This window comes from Malania oleifera, chromosome 12 (assembly GCF_029873635.1).
Source record: "Malania oleifera isolate guangnan ecotype guangnan chromosome 12, ASM2987363v1, whole genome shotgun sequence".
NCBI classification, from domain to species: Eukaryota; Viridiplantae; Streptophyta; class Magnoliopsida; order Santalales; family Ximeniaceae; genus Malania; species Malania oleifera.
Window position 1 is genome coordinate 5,240,724 of NC_080428.1, and position 15,479 is coordinate 5,256,202.

Below are 15,479 nucleotides of genomic sequence, written 5' to 3' on the forward strand. Positions count from 1 at the left end.
AAAAATTACAATAAATTATGACAGCAAGAATAAATGACCACAAAAATATTTTAAGAAACAATTTTATGAGTCTTTGTTTACCAAAAATCAATTTTTTATAAAATTGGAAACAGAAACTGAAAACTAAACCTAAATGTAAAATGGTTTGATTTGGTCCGATGTTTTTCGTAATTTTTTGTACTCCCCCACACAAAGCAAAAGACTTAAAAGTTATGCCTCGCATAACACCTTTCTAAAAGCTCTCCTGCGTGTCTATTCAAGTTATCACCCTCCTCAGGAATCAATCTAAGTAGGATGATCAGTTAATTAAGATCCAAGGACCAAATCTATGCAAGCTGAATCATGGCAGGCAAATCACAAGAGAGCTCATCTGAGACAACATCTAAAAACTCAGTCAACAAATATCCTATAGTAAGAGATAACTCACAAGCAGAATGACTGACCTCCAAAAGGGGTCTCCTTAACAGCTAACAAGCACACTCCCTTTTTAAAGTCTCTTTCAAATCCTACAGTTTAGGAGATGGATTTTCCTTTACTAACTAGGACTATGGGGCTGACATAGTGCCCCTAGAGCCCTTGGATGTGGACTTGGCAAGGTTAAGAATTATGTTCTTTCCATGTACCTAAATAAAGAGGAGTTACCCCTACCATGGTTAGGTTCAAATCATATCACTAAAGACACCCTAAAAGGAAACAGGCTACATCTAGAGGTAGCATGTCATAGTACACCATCCATACAGTCTCCTAAATGGATGAACACTAAACATCCCTGTGTCATTTGTAAAGAAATCATATCATTCGACACTATCTGAAAGAGCAGGTGGGGGTGGATCTGCTTTAAGGGAAGAAACCTTACACAAAATTCATACTAATACACTAACAATGACCAACTTACAACACCTATCATCACATCTAATGAAAATATGGAAGATAGTGATCATAGAGTATTGGAAAAAAAAAATGCACGTCACACAACATCAACATCAGTGTCATTAATCTTGAATTCATTATCTCCACATCTAATGAAAATGTGGAAGATAGTGATCATAGAGTATTGGGGAAAAGAAAAAAAAGAAGCACATCACACAACATCAACATCAGTGTCATCAATCTTGAATTCATTATCTCTTGCCCTCATTTCCAGAATACTCAATGGCATCAAGAAATCTAATCCTCACTCTACTATAGGTCAACTGGTTAGTCTAGTTCACACTCTGAAGCTAAGGATCATTGCGTACTTCATGCAACAACATGACCTCTAGCATGACAATGGTGACATAGGACCGAAGAACTACAAACCAAGGGATCGATGAAAGACACATTAGGACAAGTGAAACATTATAGACCAAGTGACACTTTGCTCATAAGCAGACTTGAAAATGATCCTAGATTGTCGCACATGTCTAGACTATGTTCAAGTCCTAGTCTGTCATAACTCACTCACGTGAATGTCCTCAAGAAGTAGACTCTAGGTACTTCTCAATGGCAAAAGCTTTTTCGTAGGCACCCTCAACAATATCAAGAGAATAAAATTGAACCTCTCTCCTAATTGCCTCTTTAAGACCATCGACAAACCTCATGACTCTTAACATTTATCCTCCACAACACAACAAAACATAAGCTTCTCAAAACAGTCCATGTAACTAGTCATAGTTCAGGTTTGTTTATGGTTCAAAAGTTGTTTAAATAGCTTGTTCCTATAGGAGGAAAGGGTCTTCCATTTAGTGATTGGGGGCTCCCTAACCATTGAATGTTCTGTTGCACATTTTTTCCAATATTTCCTTGTTGATCCAACTACTTTATTTTGGCAAAAAGTACTTTTTCCTTACCCCTCTGGCTGTATCAATCAAAATAGTCTTCATCTCCTCTATTCAGTCTAAATAAAGTACTAGGATCCAATTTTCCATTATATGTGTGCACATCGGCCATGACTCTCCCAGTGATATCTCCTCCTCCAAATCATGCCTACACATGAGTGGAGGATGCCTATGATTATGCTAGTACTCACGTTCAATCTCATAAAACTACTCTCTTCAAACCCAGTCTTCAAACCTAGACTGCAGATTGACTTGAAGCCAAGGAATGGAGACAAGTCTACAAGGCAGTCTCGGAGTCTAACTCATCTTGTTGGGCACTACAGAAACTCCAAGAGGGAGAAGAATACCTTAGGATACCCTACAGAATATGGATATCCATTAGGTTGCCTAAGCAACTGGTCTAGGTCTTTAATTGATTTGCTCATTTTTGGTTTACATGGTCTAATAGAATGTCTAAACAAACAAACAAACAAAATTTAAGTGTCTAACTCTGGAGGCTCAACGGGGCCATGAGGGCAGCTGTGCTCAATGGTCTTCCTTGTGGCTATGAAAAGTGCAATAAATTAGAGCTGAATGAGTGATACAGACTATACTTTACTAAAAGTAATATGAATTCTAAAATTACCACAATGCATAAACACTAGCGGTAATGAACTTAATGCGCATGATTTGTTATGGTCCAACATTATTCAACAAACTAGTGGCTAGTGCTGTAAACAAACATGCAAACAAACAATTGACCGCAGATATTACATGAAAAGGGACAACTTCTTTCTTTCTTTTTTTTTTTTTATCAATTTATTTATTTATGTTGGTTTTTTTAATTGGAAGTAAGAAACTTGGAACTAAAGAATTTTACTAATTTTCTAAACATCTAAACATTAAATCAAGTTTAATGACAGACCTTCTTATCTTACTTTATACCCCAAAGACAACCAGCCAACCAGGTGTTACGGTCTATGAGTGCTCTATTACATAAGATTGATAGCAGCAACAGAAGGCTGTAGAAGTGAATTGAAGGGCTCTGATGCCAAAGTGATGCAGTAAAGCAGGGAGATGGGAGAGAATAGAGAAAGATGGAGAGAGGGAAGGAGTGTTGTACATATGGTGTAGAAAGAAAGGGATAAATTCAGATTTGATTCTGTTAAGTTTGATGTACATTGTTCACCCACAACCTATAAGCTTTAAGGAAAAGTAGTAATCTAACATGGTATCAGAGCAGATTACCAAGAGGTCTTGGGTTCTAGTCTCGTTGCCTGCATTTATTATGTGGTGTTTAAAAAAAATTATTATATTCTCTATAATGGGTGTTATCTATCGTGTATTTATCTCTCCACAAGCTGTCAGGCTGCACGTGCAGGGGAATGTTAAACTTGATATACATTGTTGACCCACAACCTAATAGCCTAAGTTTTTAGGTAAAGCAATAATCTAAAAGATTCACAATAGTAGCTGTCTGTTCACGGGACAACTACCAAGTACTGTAGGTAATACACACCCAAAAAAAAAAGTTGAATGCATGCATTCTAATTTCCCAAATGTATGCACACCCGATAAGCAGCCTAAGTGGCGACTTCCATCACATATAATCTGTATCACTATGAATTAAAATAATAAATTTTTCAAAGTCACAACAAATCGGTTTGATATTTTTTGACCAACCATGCCAAAATACCGTCAATGACCAAATTCAAGCAACCATCAATGAAGCACAATATATGGATATGAAGAACAACTAGGATAGAACAAACTTGGACCATGGAAGAAACCACATGAAGATGGTATTCATGCACCAAGCCCATGTTTGCAATGACTGATGCTGAAAGGATTTTTATAATAGCACCAAATTTAACTTCACAATAATTTCCTGAATTTCCAAAGACATTCTTTTTCTTTTTGGTCTGTTGGGAGGCCCAATAGGTGGGCCTAAGGAGGCAGCTCATGCCCATCCCAAGTCCCTCCCCACTCCTTCCCGAGGTTCGAACCTAAGACCTCCAATATGGATATTCAAGCCCAATCACTGGGATGTCTCATAGAGGACAAATTTCCAATGATATCTTTCCAATTACAAATTGTTCCCTGGGCTTAGTAAACCCCAAACCCCACATTTCTTACCAAATGAGGCATTAGCTGAACAGAAGGATCTAACTTGTTTCAGTTTCACAATTTCATGTGTATCATTTCTGTCAGGAGTAAAATCCAATCTGTCTGAGCACAGTATTCACTCAAGGATGGTTCCAACGAGAACTATATCCAATACAAGAAGGGATTTTTAAGTCCATACCCTTGAATATGTCTTTCCATTGCCCAAAAACAATTTCACCAACATGGGATTTTATGCGAGGACTAAAGTTAGACATCAGCCTTCCATCATGTGCTAAATTTACTGGACATCAGCCTTCCATCATGTGCTAAATTTACTGGACTTGAAAACCACCACTAAATTGTTCCGAGACCCCCAAAAGATCCCCAAGCACGGACTTTTAAAGGCGGCAATATGAGGGCATATTCATCAACAGTTGGCAAGTAAACCACAAATCAACCATGTCATCTTCACTTTTCAATAAAATTGCTATGCCTAGGACTCGTTGATGCATAAACGAAATTCTCTTGCCTCCAACTCTTGTTTGGAAGTACAAAAGCGTCCGTTCTTATTTTAAGATTATGGAATTTTAAATTTCTATTAATTTATAAATGTAACCACTCACACACATGTTGATAGCGGAGGGCTCCAACCATAAATTGACCAGCTATCTCTGGAACACTTTCGCCCCAGGATTTTTCTGCATTCTCATACATTAATTATGGATAAAATGATAAGCATATGTACAATATAATGAAATTAAATGTAAGGATTTTATTTTTTATTTTGACTATAGTTTCAATGCTTCAAAAGTAGGGAAATTTCCATGTCAATTTCGATTTCAAAAAACAATGGAAATCTATCATAAAGCATGGAACTGCTTTCTGAAACTTCAGAAATTGTTAATAAACATATTAATGCAAGATTAAGAACTAAAATATTGTAAACAAAATACATCAATGACAGGTATGTGGTATATAAAGTGCAGTATCCATAATATAATAAATTAATAACCATATTCTCCAATGATATATAAGATTTTCATGAATCAGTTAAATTTTAGTCACTACGCAAATATAGCTAATTTAGACATAAAAGGTCATATAAAATGTATTAGCTAATATCTAAATTCAACATTGCCTAAATTTTCAAAAGTCTGAAAGCTATCATTCATATCCTTCTCGTAATAATATTTATTTTTCAATAAAAAAAGATTTACCATGATAAAATTTCCAATTTCACTTTCGAATCCATAATTTTAGTTTCAAGGAAATTTTTTTCCATAGATAATTTTTTGCTGAAAACTTGAAATTTCAAGATTTCAGTAAATAACAAATGACTTGCAGAAGTTTCAACAGAAATTTTATCATATGAAAATTGATTGTCATTTTAATTTTGATGGTGGTGGAAAGCAGAAATTTTAATGGAAATTTTGATAATTATGCGGAAATTTAAGACCATGGTTATAAACACATTCACATATATCCAAATTTAATGGACTTGTATACCCCTTTCAAAGCCCAGCACTCATTCATTTCCTTAAGAATGTATGAAAGCATAAATTCTTATGATTCATGTGCAAGGAATATGCTATTGATTAAGAACAGGTTATTCCAAGAAGTCAAAAACTAGATCTTAACCTACATGATTATTACAGAAGGGCTTAATTCCTTCTGGTGATGAAGTCCATAATGAACCAGAGATTGCAAGGCTGCATGAGAAACATACCAATCACAAAACAATAAACCAACAAACTGAGATATTACCTTCCAGTGGAATGCCCCACATAGACCACTATGCTGATAAGTCCTCCAGGTACCAGTATTCTTGTTGCAGCCTCCAGGGCTTGCAGTGTAGTTCCTGACATTGTAGTTATTGCTTTATCACCCCCCGGAAGATAGCCCAAGTTGAAAGCAACAAGCCTAAAAAATATCCATTATGTGAAACTATAGGCTGATATCAAGGTCTTAAATTTTGCTTTCGACTCAAATTTCAAAGCTCCAAAAGTATAGAAATTTCGATTTCAATTTGAAAAAATAATAGAAATTAATAGTAAAGCATGGAATTTCTTTTATGAACTTTAGAAATGGTTAATAGACATAACAATATAAGTTCTAAGACTAATATATTACAAGTTAAATACATCTATATCGTGCATGAGGTGGAAAAGTTGTGATATAATATGTAATTGTAATATAATATGTGTATCAAACATATTTGTAAGATAATGTGCATTAAATATATTCCGCTAATACATATGAAATTCATAAATCATTTAAATATTATTTATTATACAAATAATGATAATTTAGACATGAATGGTTAGACAAGATTTTGTAAGTTTATTTTTTCATATAATTTCAAAAGCCCTCGTAATAATCTTTTGTTTGAATAAAAAAATAAAATAAAACAAGAAAGAAATTTCACTCCGCTCATAAATCTCTCATTTGCATTCCGAGGAAATTTCATTCTCTAGTTAAAATTTTGACAAGTTTTGCTAAAATTTCTAAATTTCAATGAATTTCAAACAATTCGTCGAAATTCCAACAAAAATTATTTAAGATGGAAATTGACTGCTATTTTGATTTCAACAATTTTTTCAAAATTTAAGACCATGGTTGATACAGAAGCACATTTTTCTTGGTGAAATCAGCAACGTAATTTAGGCTATGAGCAATACAATATGCATCTGTACCCATGGTAGATGAACAGGAACCAGTGTTTTCTTGATGAAATCAATGTGTGATCGAGAAACATTGTCCTCTTTACGCCAAGGAATTGGACAACTTCATCATTGACTTGGAACTATTTCAAGTGCTCTTGAGTCAAACTGGAGGAGGAAAAAGTGGCACATGCAACGATATTCCTTATGGATGATGCAAAGTTGTGGTGGAGGACCAAATGTGAAGATATCTTGAACAATCATTGCACCATCAACACTTAGGAAAAATTAAAAGAAACCCTAAACATACAATTCTATCTAGAAAATGTCGAGTATATGGCTCATTGCCAAGTGTATGATCATACGGGCTTGATCTGGGAACAAATTTGAGAATTTCAAGTCTTGATGCTTGATATCAAAGACATGACAGAATCTAATAGATTGTTTCACCTTTTACGGGAACTTAAGACGTGGCCTAAATATGAGCTGCGAAGACAAGGAGTCTATAACCTTCCCTCAACTCTTGCTACCATGGAACGTCTAGATGAGTACTCTGAAAGTCATTTGAAGAGGAAAAACCCCTCTTCCTCCCATAAGTAGAGACCCAACAAGACAAACAAGCCTCCAAGCGGAGGAGGGGACAGAAGGATTGCTAGATTTGGAAGAGACAAGAGACCCTTCTCATCTAGGCACTCAAGGAGCGGGTATACAGTGACTAGGGAGAATCAACCGCCCATTTCCTAATTTTCTTTGCAAAGGACCTCACACGGTAGCAGAATTTCTTGAACAGTAGGCCTTAAATGCTTTGAAGGCCCTAAGAGATGGAGCAGAAACCACAAAAGAGGACACAAAGGAAAAGCAGGATATGATGGGGGCCTTAAGATTTTTAGGGGCCCTTGAACGTTAGGCTGGTGTCAGAAAATCACAAGATGAGGCTAATGTATGTTGATGTGGTTTTGAAAGGAAAGAATACCAATACAATTATTGACACAAGCATCATTCACAACTTCATTGCTAACATTGTAGCTCTACAAATGAAATTGCAGGTTAACAAGGATTTAAGAAAGCTTAAGGCAATGAATTCTAAAGCATTGGCTACACACTACAAACTGTCTCCTAATGATGGAGGATACACACTCTGTATTGTACTAGTAGCCCATAGTGCTATAAATTAAAATAAGTTTCTCTCAGCCCTTCAAATCAAGAAAGGGTTGCATAGGGAACCCTCATTTTTTGTGTTACCAATAGACCCCAGTAATGAAGAATCTGGGTTATGTTCCATTGGTATCAAGGAAATCCTTGAAGAGTTCAAAGATGTGATACCCGACCAACCACCCAAGGTACTACTGTCTCGATGACAAATAGATCATGAGGTTGAACTTTTGCATGGGGTAAAACTTCCTGCCCAAGCTCCCTATCATATGGCACTGCCTAAACTAACAAAACTTCAAAGGCAATTAAATGAGTTACTAGAAGAAGGGTTTATTCAACCCATTGGAGCCCTAGTGTTGTTCCAGAAGAAACACAGTAACAAATTATAGGACTGAGGAATGCCTTATCATACCTTGGGCACAATTTCAAGCTCTTCAACACCTTTCTCAAATGCGGATAAAAGGTTTGCAAAATCATTATTGATGGAAGATTCCAATGAATGTGGTTTACATAAATGGAGTCACTCGAATACAGCTTCATCCGAACCTCACTTGGAGCCTTATAAGATGTCTTGGGTATATGTTTATGAAAGATGTTTGGTTCCCATCCAAATGGGTGAATATTTGGCTAATGTTTGGTGTGATATCCAACCTATGAAGATTGGCCATGTACTAATTGGTTTTCCTTGGTTGGATGATTTGGGTGCAACTCAAGGACATGCGGACACATATGTTTGGGAAGAAAATCATTTTGAAGCCTGCTCTACCAACCAACCAGGACAAAGAATCTGAGGTTAGTGATCATGTCAAAGTTACTCAAATTGAAGACATTACAAGCAAGGCAATGAAAATGTTTGACGACATCCAAAGTCCTTCAAACATTCCTAATATAGAGTTTGTCATCCCTCATGAGTTCATTGATGCTAATTCTCAAGTCAAGTCTATGGTGCAGCCAATGGAACATGATTTCTTGCCTCCTTCAAGTGTTGGCTTTTGAAAAGTCCAAATTTGCTTCTCCCTTTTGATCCTCCAACATCACAAAATTCAAGGCCAAATTTTTTCTAACTAGGGGAGAGTTGATGTAGGACAAGAAGCAAGACCTTGGGAAGATCCAAGTTGGAAACTACTTAAGAAGAATTGGATTGATAATTGTTGGGTTAAGTTAGTAGTTTATTATGTGTGTTTAGTATTAATTAGTAGAGGATTATGTGTATTTGGGGGTCGTTTGTAATATTTGTGCAAAGTAGGGTTATGTTTGTAACGCAATGTAGTTTTAGGGGTTTTTATGTAATTTCATGTGAAGAGATTTTCTTATAAATAGTGTGTGAAAGCCATGTTGTGAGCAGTTATTGATGAATTTGAATTCTTGATTGAACGTGAGTTTTCCCCCTAGTATCTCGGTCTTTCTTCTATGTCACAATGCTTAGGCTCAAGGACCGATATAAGGGTGTGAACCATAGAATCAACCTTGCTCATCCTAGAACCCAACTTTTCCAAGGCCAATTCAAGCATCATTTTTTCTTTTCCTCCCCAAACAGTTTGGATGGGTCTAGGTCCAATTTGACTGACCCGGTTCACTTTTATACTGGATTAATTGAATTGGTACAAATTGGTTTGGTCCAATGCCACTTGACGCAGGACTTACTGCCCAACAACTTTAATTCTCAATTACAAACCCCCTAAAACTAATAAATAAGGGGCTATTTATTGGCATAGAATGCTTGTGAGATAAGCAAAGAAACTTAAAAAAACTAAAATAATAGTTTCCTAAATAATAATACCCAAGTCCCTAGAATCAAGCTTCCTAAATTAGTAAAGTACCTAAATAAAACAAAAATACAATAAAAATTAGAAAAGTAAAATAGCTCATGCTGAAGAAGAAGTTTGGACTCAAGTTACAACAAAACTGAACTCTTCCATTACACAAATATAATACTTACACTTTACATAATTACATTAAAGAGAAAATTTATGAATTACAAAAAAAAAAAATCCTAAAAAGACTAAAACACCAAAACTAATCATAACTTAACTAAAACTCCTATAACATCTACAGTTCCCAAATTAAAATGAAAACTCTAATATCTAAATCTACCGCTAGAATTTAAGTGCCTAAAATTCTCCATGGGCAGCCTTTATCAGTTGAACAACGGGATCTAACTTGATATTGTTTCTCAATTCTACAGCTTTTGATTGGAGAGTCTGTTTAATTTGTAAACTAGGGTTTGCATATGTAGTCAACTATCTATTTTCTAGGACTTCATTTTTCAGTTTCGTATTTTTATATTTCTTAATTTTTTTCCTTCAAATTTATAAATTATACTTATTCTAAATGGACTATTTAATTAGAAACATAATTTTCAAACCTCCGTGCATTCAAATCTTCCTTGCTTTCAATAATGTGACTAGGACTGTCAACTGTGCTGATCAGTCAGTACAGGCTGAAAATTTGTGAGTTTGGACAAAAATCTGGACCTGAACAAAAGTATGGGCTGAGCTTCAGTCTGCATTTGAACAGCGTAAACTATTTTCTATTTATTAGGATTATTTGTATGTAGCCTTGCCTCCACATTTGCAGCCTTACCCCCACAACATGTTTATTAATATTAATTTAAAACAAATAAAACTTGACAATTAATAATGTAGTTAATATCTTAATTCGAATTTTCTCTTCTTACTATATAAAATTTAATATCTGCATTTATACATAAATATATATATATATATATATGTGTGTGTGTGTGTGTGTGTGTACACATACACACATATATTTTAGTTTTGTGAATTGCTGGAACTCGACTCAAACTCATTCAAGAACAATAAGCTGAGGTAGAGTTTGAGCTTTTCTTATTTGGACTGAGTTTGAACCAAGCTTGTCCATACTTGGCCTGCTTGATTGGCCCTATCAGTAATGTGCAAACCCGAGACAAACCTCAGACACAATGCAGGCATAGGATGTGCATGCATTCTATCATCTTCAAATACAGTAAGTCATAATTTCCTAAACTGGAGTCCTGAGGCAAGCCTAAAGACTAGAGTAAGAAGATATTCCCAAAAGAGTTTCATCAATAAAATAACACAGTAAAGAACTGCAAATTCTATTTTCAAGTAAATTAATATGGTCATCTCATCCAAAAGAGAAACAGAAATTATGATGGTTCAAGTTGGGAAAAGGAAAAATAGAAGTAAAAAGTGCATAAGTATCCGCTTTAACAAAAGGGGTAACTGAAAAAAAATGCGTTCAAATCACCAGCACTGAAGGTATTATTGATTCCTGCTGACAAGAAAGCAAGAAAATTGAGCAGCAGCAATGAGCAAGTACTGAGTTGCAATGATTACCTCACTGGGGCGCCCTTTGGAAGAACTTCCTCCATTCTACTGTGACAAATGTCAAAAAGCTTCACAAGTTCTTTCTGTAGAAATTTAAAACTCAAAATTACATAATTCTATGCTTCCTCATAAATATAGATGATGGATTACAGGATCAAAATTGTGTTTGATGCAATATGCATGACAAGGACAATTGAGTGAACAGAAAACTAAACTAGGTCATGCAGTAATAAATCAACAAATAAAGCAAGTGTCATGCGCAGCTGTGGTGATCATAGATAATATTGAAATATTGTGCGTACATGTGCTTGTATGGTTTATTAAAGCCTCAATATATTTCATATTAATATATTTTAATGATTTAAAAAACATGAGTAAATATTCTATTTGTTATGAACTTGCATACTTGGATTATATTGATTGTATTGCTTAAAATGCGAAGAAAGTGCACGATAATAATCTCAGGTCATGAAATGACCATAAGATGACTCATGGAGAGTTTCATGCATGACAGGATGCATACAGCCTGTTGGACAGTTTGTTATATACTATTATGTACTATATTTATGTCTTTGCATTAAATATTATGAAGTAGTTTTTTCATTTACAGCTAGATTGATATTTTCCAGTGTTTTAAAAGGTTCAATCGAGGCTCACCTCAAGGCAAGGTTAAAACGCATTGAGGCTCAATCTAAAATACCAAATTCCCAAATGGCTTACGCATTTTTACAAAAAGCACGCCTTTTGCACCTTTTTAGTTGAGGCTTACGCATTTTGGGTGTGTGATTCTCAAGTTAGAATTGGTTAGAAAATTTTAACATGTTTGTACAAAAGGAATGTCATAATATGAGTTTATTTCTGAAACTCTTAAACCTCAACCTTTCCAAAATAACTGGACTCGTATCTTATGTTGTGAAAATAGTTTGAACTTTGTAATGGTATAGCTATCTCGTCATGTATTCAAGTTAGCAATTTGTGAATGGCCAACAAGTATTTTGTGAAGTACATCTAGTTTTCTTTTTTATATTATATTTGTGATTTTCTTAATCTTAATTTTTACTTTATTTTAAATATATATAATTTATTTAACTATCTTAAAAAATAAATTCTCAAAAGGATTATGCCTCAGAGGGTTAAAACACCTCGCCTTACGCCTTTGCCTTTTAAAACATTGATATTTTCTTATTATTAATTTCACATATTCTAATTCGAACTATCTTGTCTTGAAAGTCAAACTATTGGAAAATATTTTGGAAATTCTTTAAATCAATCTTCAAAGATATCTTAATTTTTATTGGACAATTTCACATATAATCTCTTAGATTATTTGCTAAACTTACCTTATCACTTTAAAAGGAAGATTTTATCTTTCCTTATTTTTAGGTAAGAGGGTTTGAAATTTTAAAATTGTATCCTATTACTAAGTACATTAGCCAATTTACTCGTCTCTAAAGTTCACCATATGCTTATTGTATTCTTTTGTTTATGTTGACTCCCCATCTCCCACTTGGATAAATTAGAAATTATATTTCAAGATTAATTGATTAATTGCTTGATTGAACTTGAATTATTTTGTTAGCATATTGTCTTGCAGACTCTGTAAGTTCCACACAAGAAAGAAATGTGAGAGCAAGGCCTATAAATTTCCCTTCTGCTGGAAACACAAGGTACAAAGCACAGCACATAAAATTTTATTAACCTTGTTACACTTCAACGAGCTAAAGAAAAAAAATTCATGTGTGCTAAGCCTTCTTTGCTCAAAGAGCAAAAATATAGTGATCTATTTGTGAAGGCTTATTCATGTGATTGGAGAAGAACTTCGAGCTTGAAAGAACTTTGTTATACTTTTATTCTTCTCAATCTCAATAGGCCTGAAAGATAAAATCTTTCACTAGTCAACTGAGTACAAATGAGTTCTCTTTTTTGAGTTGATTCCACAAAAAGCCTCAAATATATGTCTTGCTGATTGTAATTCCAACGATATATCCTTTTAGTGTTTGTGACTGGATCATTGATGTCGTTCAGAAGTTAAGATTTTGACAGCCAAATTGTGGCTTTGATAGCAAGTTTGGGTTTGTACACCCATTGTAGTTTGGACTGTGTGTCTATGTGTCAATGTGTATGATTGTAAGTTGTTTGGTATAGTAGAATATCCATGAGTTTTCTTGGGAGTGGACGTAGGTTCAAAGGACCAAACCACTATAAATTTGTCTTTGGATGATTCTTTTTTCTCGCTTCCACATGTTACTTTTGATTAAATTCTAAAAATTCAAATTTTACAGAACACCCAATTCAACCCCACACCCTGAGTGCAGCTGGTGAGCACTTGTCTAGTATCAGTGCAGTTGCTCCCGTACCTGAGTGTACATTTAGAGTAGATCTGCCAAAGGTCGGTCGACCAATCAACCTCCCCTGTTTTCAGACACAAACTACACATACTAGAAAGCACAGATGTAAATTTATAGCAATCTATTGACGTTAATTTGTGGAAAGTTATTATGAACTTAAGATTGCTACCCTATGTTTGGTTCATGGAATGTCTATTCCTAGGAGTAGACTAGTTATAATAGGTTAGTTACAATTAGTTATACGAAAAACTAGTTATAATAGGTTAGTTACAATTAGTTATACGAAAAACTATGTTGATACCATAACGCAAATAACAACGTGAAAAATTTTTATGAGTCTATAACAAGGAATCAAAAAACTATGTTGATACCATAAAGCAAACAACAATGTGAAAATTTTTACAAGTCTATAACAAGGGATTGACAAGGAATAACTATTTCCAAATTTCACAATGGGAATGTCTATTCCTTTCTTATTACATGTTGATTGAAATAATAAGGAACATATACAGAATAGCTATTACCAACATTACCCCAAAATGTTCACTATATTCCATCCTATTCCAAGGAATAGCTATTCCGCAAACCAAACGAGCCTTTAATGATATTACTGATGCTAAATTTGAAAATGAATGAGATGATATGGATGATAAAAAGATACAACTAAATGTAAAGCTATTGTTAAAGTCTGATATACATTGTTGGCCCACAACCTAACAGCTTAAGCTTTTAGGTAAATTGGTAATCTAACATGATATCAGAGCCAAGTTGCTAGTCGGGTTCTAGTCTTGTTGCCCGCGTTTATTGTTTGTTTGTTAAGAATCACCTTATTCCCTAGAATCGATGTTGTTTATTGTTCGTTTATCTTTCCATGTGCTGTCAGACTGCACGTACAGGCGAGTGTTAAGGCCTGACATACATTGTTGGCCACAACATAGTAGCTTAAGAGTTTAGGTAAAGTGGTAATCTAACAGCTACGAACGTATTTACTGAGCTTTGGATCTAGATGAGTTTAATCGTGTTTCTGCTTGTGACTCTGCTGCAAACTTAAAGTTATGCAGGAAGGAACTAATCAAGTCAAAGAATCTAAAATCAACTTTTAACGCATGATTTTTCAGTAAGCAATAAGCACATTTTATTTGCAATGGGGAAGAAAGGACATAGTCCTTTACAAAACAGGTCTAATTTCCAAAAATAAAACATCAAACAGCCTATATAATTACAGAGTGCTCCAAACAAACTTAACCTCCAAGATCGTTCTTCTGACTTTTTCCTCCATATTGACTGCATCACCTTTAATAACAACCATATTTCTCAGCTTCCAAGTGAAATAAACTGCTGCAACGCACACAGCTTTTGCTTTCATACCATACTCTGAATTGTTTAACTTTGAGAACCAAATCAGGTTTGATTCCCATCTTAGATCATTATGATGAATATCCAAATCTGTAAGACAGCCCTGCAGTATCTGTTTTGTGTTCCGACATTCAACAAACAGGTGATTCCTGGCCTATGTTTTACTGTTGCAGAATTTGCAAGTGGCATCAGAAGTTTCCCCCATGACAGCAATCTGTCCAAAGTTGGCATTCTAATTTTTACAGCCAGCCAACTAATGAACACATGCCCTGCAGCAGATTTCTTGCTCCAAACCAACTCTGCCAATTCAACCCTTGAAATTTCTCCCTAAGAAACTCCCAAGCAGAATTCAGAGAGAACTTGCCAGGTTTAGCAGAATTCCTTTAATGAATGATTATGAGCTGTTTTATACAAAATTCTAATATGTACTCAATGTTTACTATTATTATCAACCCCAATGAAAGCATTAAGCAAATGTTATTCTAACATAACCTTATCATGAAAATTTTCAGGTCCTTTCCAACTAAGTGGGAGGCCAAGATGACTGCAGTGACAGAGGCTGAAGATCTCAACAAGCTTGAGCTGGACGAGTTAATTGACACCTAGTTCACTCATGGATTCACCACTTCACCTTCAACAAAAGTGGGGAGTGCACGAAAGATGAGAAGCACTCAAAGCCAGAGCGAATTCCTCCTCAGAAAACAGATGATGAAGAAATATGCTTGCTAGCGT

The 15,479-nt window shown here is 34.9% G+C and overlaps 1 protein-coding gene across 13 annotated transcripts in view; it reads right to left on the reverse strand.

The window, feature by feature from the left end:
• The window catches only part of LOC131143780 (uncharacterized), a 48,527-nt gene that overhangs the window by 3,632 nt on the left and 29,416 nt on the right, over window positions 1-15,479 (reverse strand). For 5 of the 13 annotated variants that reach the window (XR_009133672.1, XR_009133673.1, XM_058092111.1 and 2 more), the window contains exons 4-5: window positions 11,053-11,126; window positions 5,667-5,822 (exon numbers count right to left, since the gene is read on the reverse strand). Coding sequence is in view for 11 of the 13 variants with exons in the window: in XM_058092111.1 (XP_057948094.1) it covers window positions 5,667-5,822; window positions 11,053-11,126 (230 nt within the window). In the remaining 2 variants the exon portion in view is untranslated. Of the gene's footprint in view, window positions 1-4,525; window positions 4,601-5,666; window positions 5,823-11,052; window positions 11,127-15,479 lie in introns of all 13 variants that reach the window. The other 8 variants (XM_058092114.1, XM_058092115.1, XM_058092116.1 and 5 more) reach the window with 5 other exon arrangements.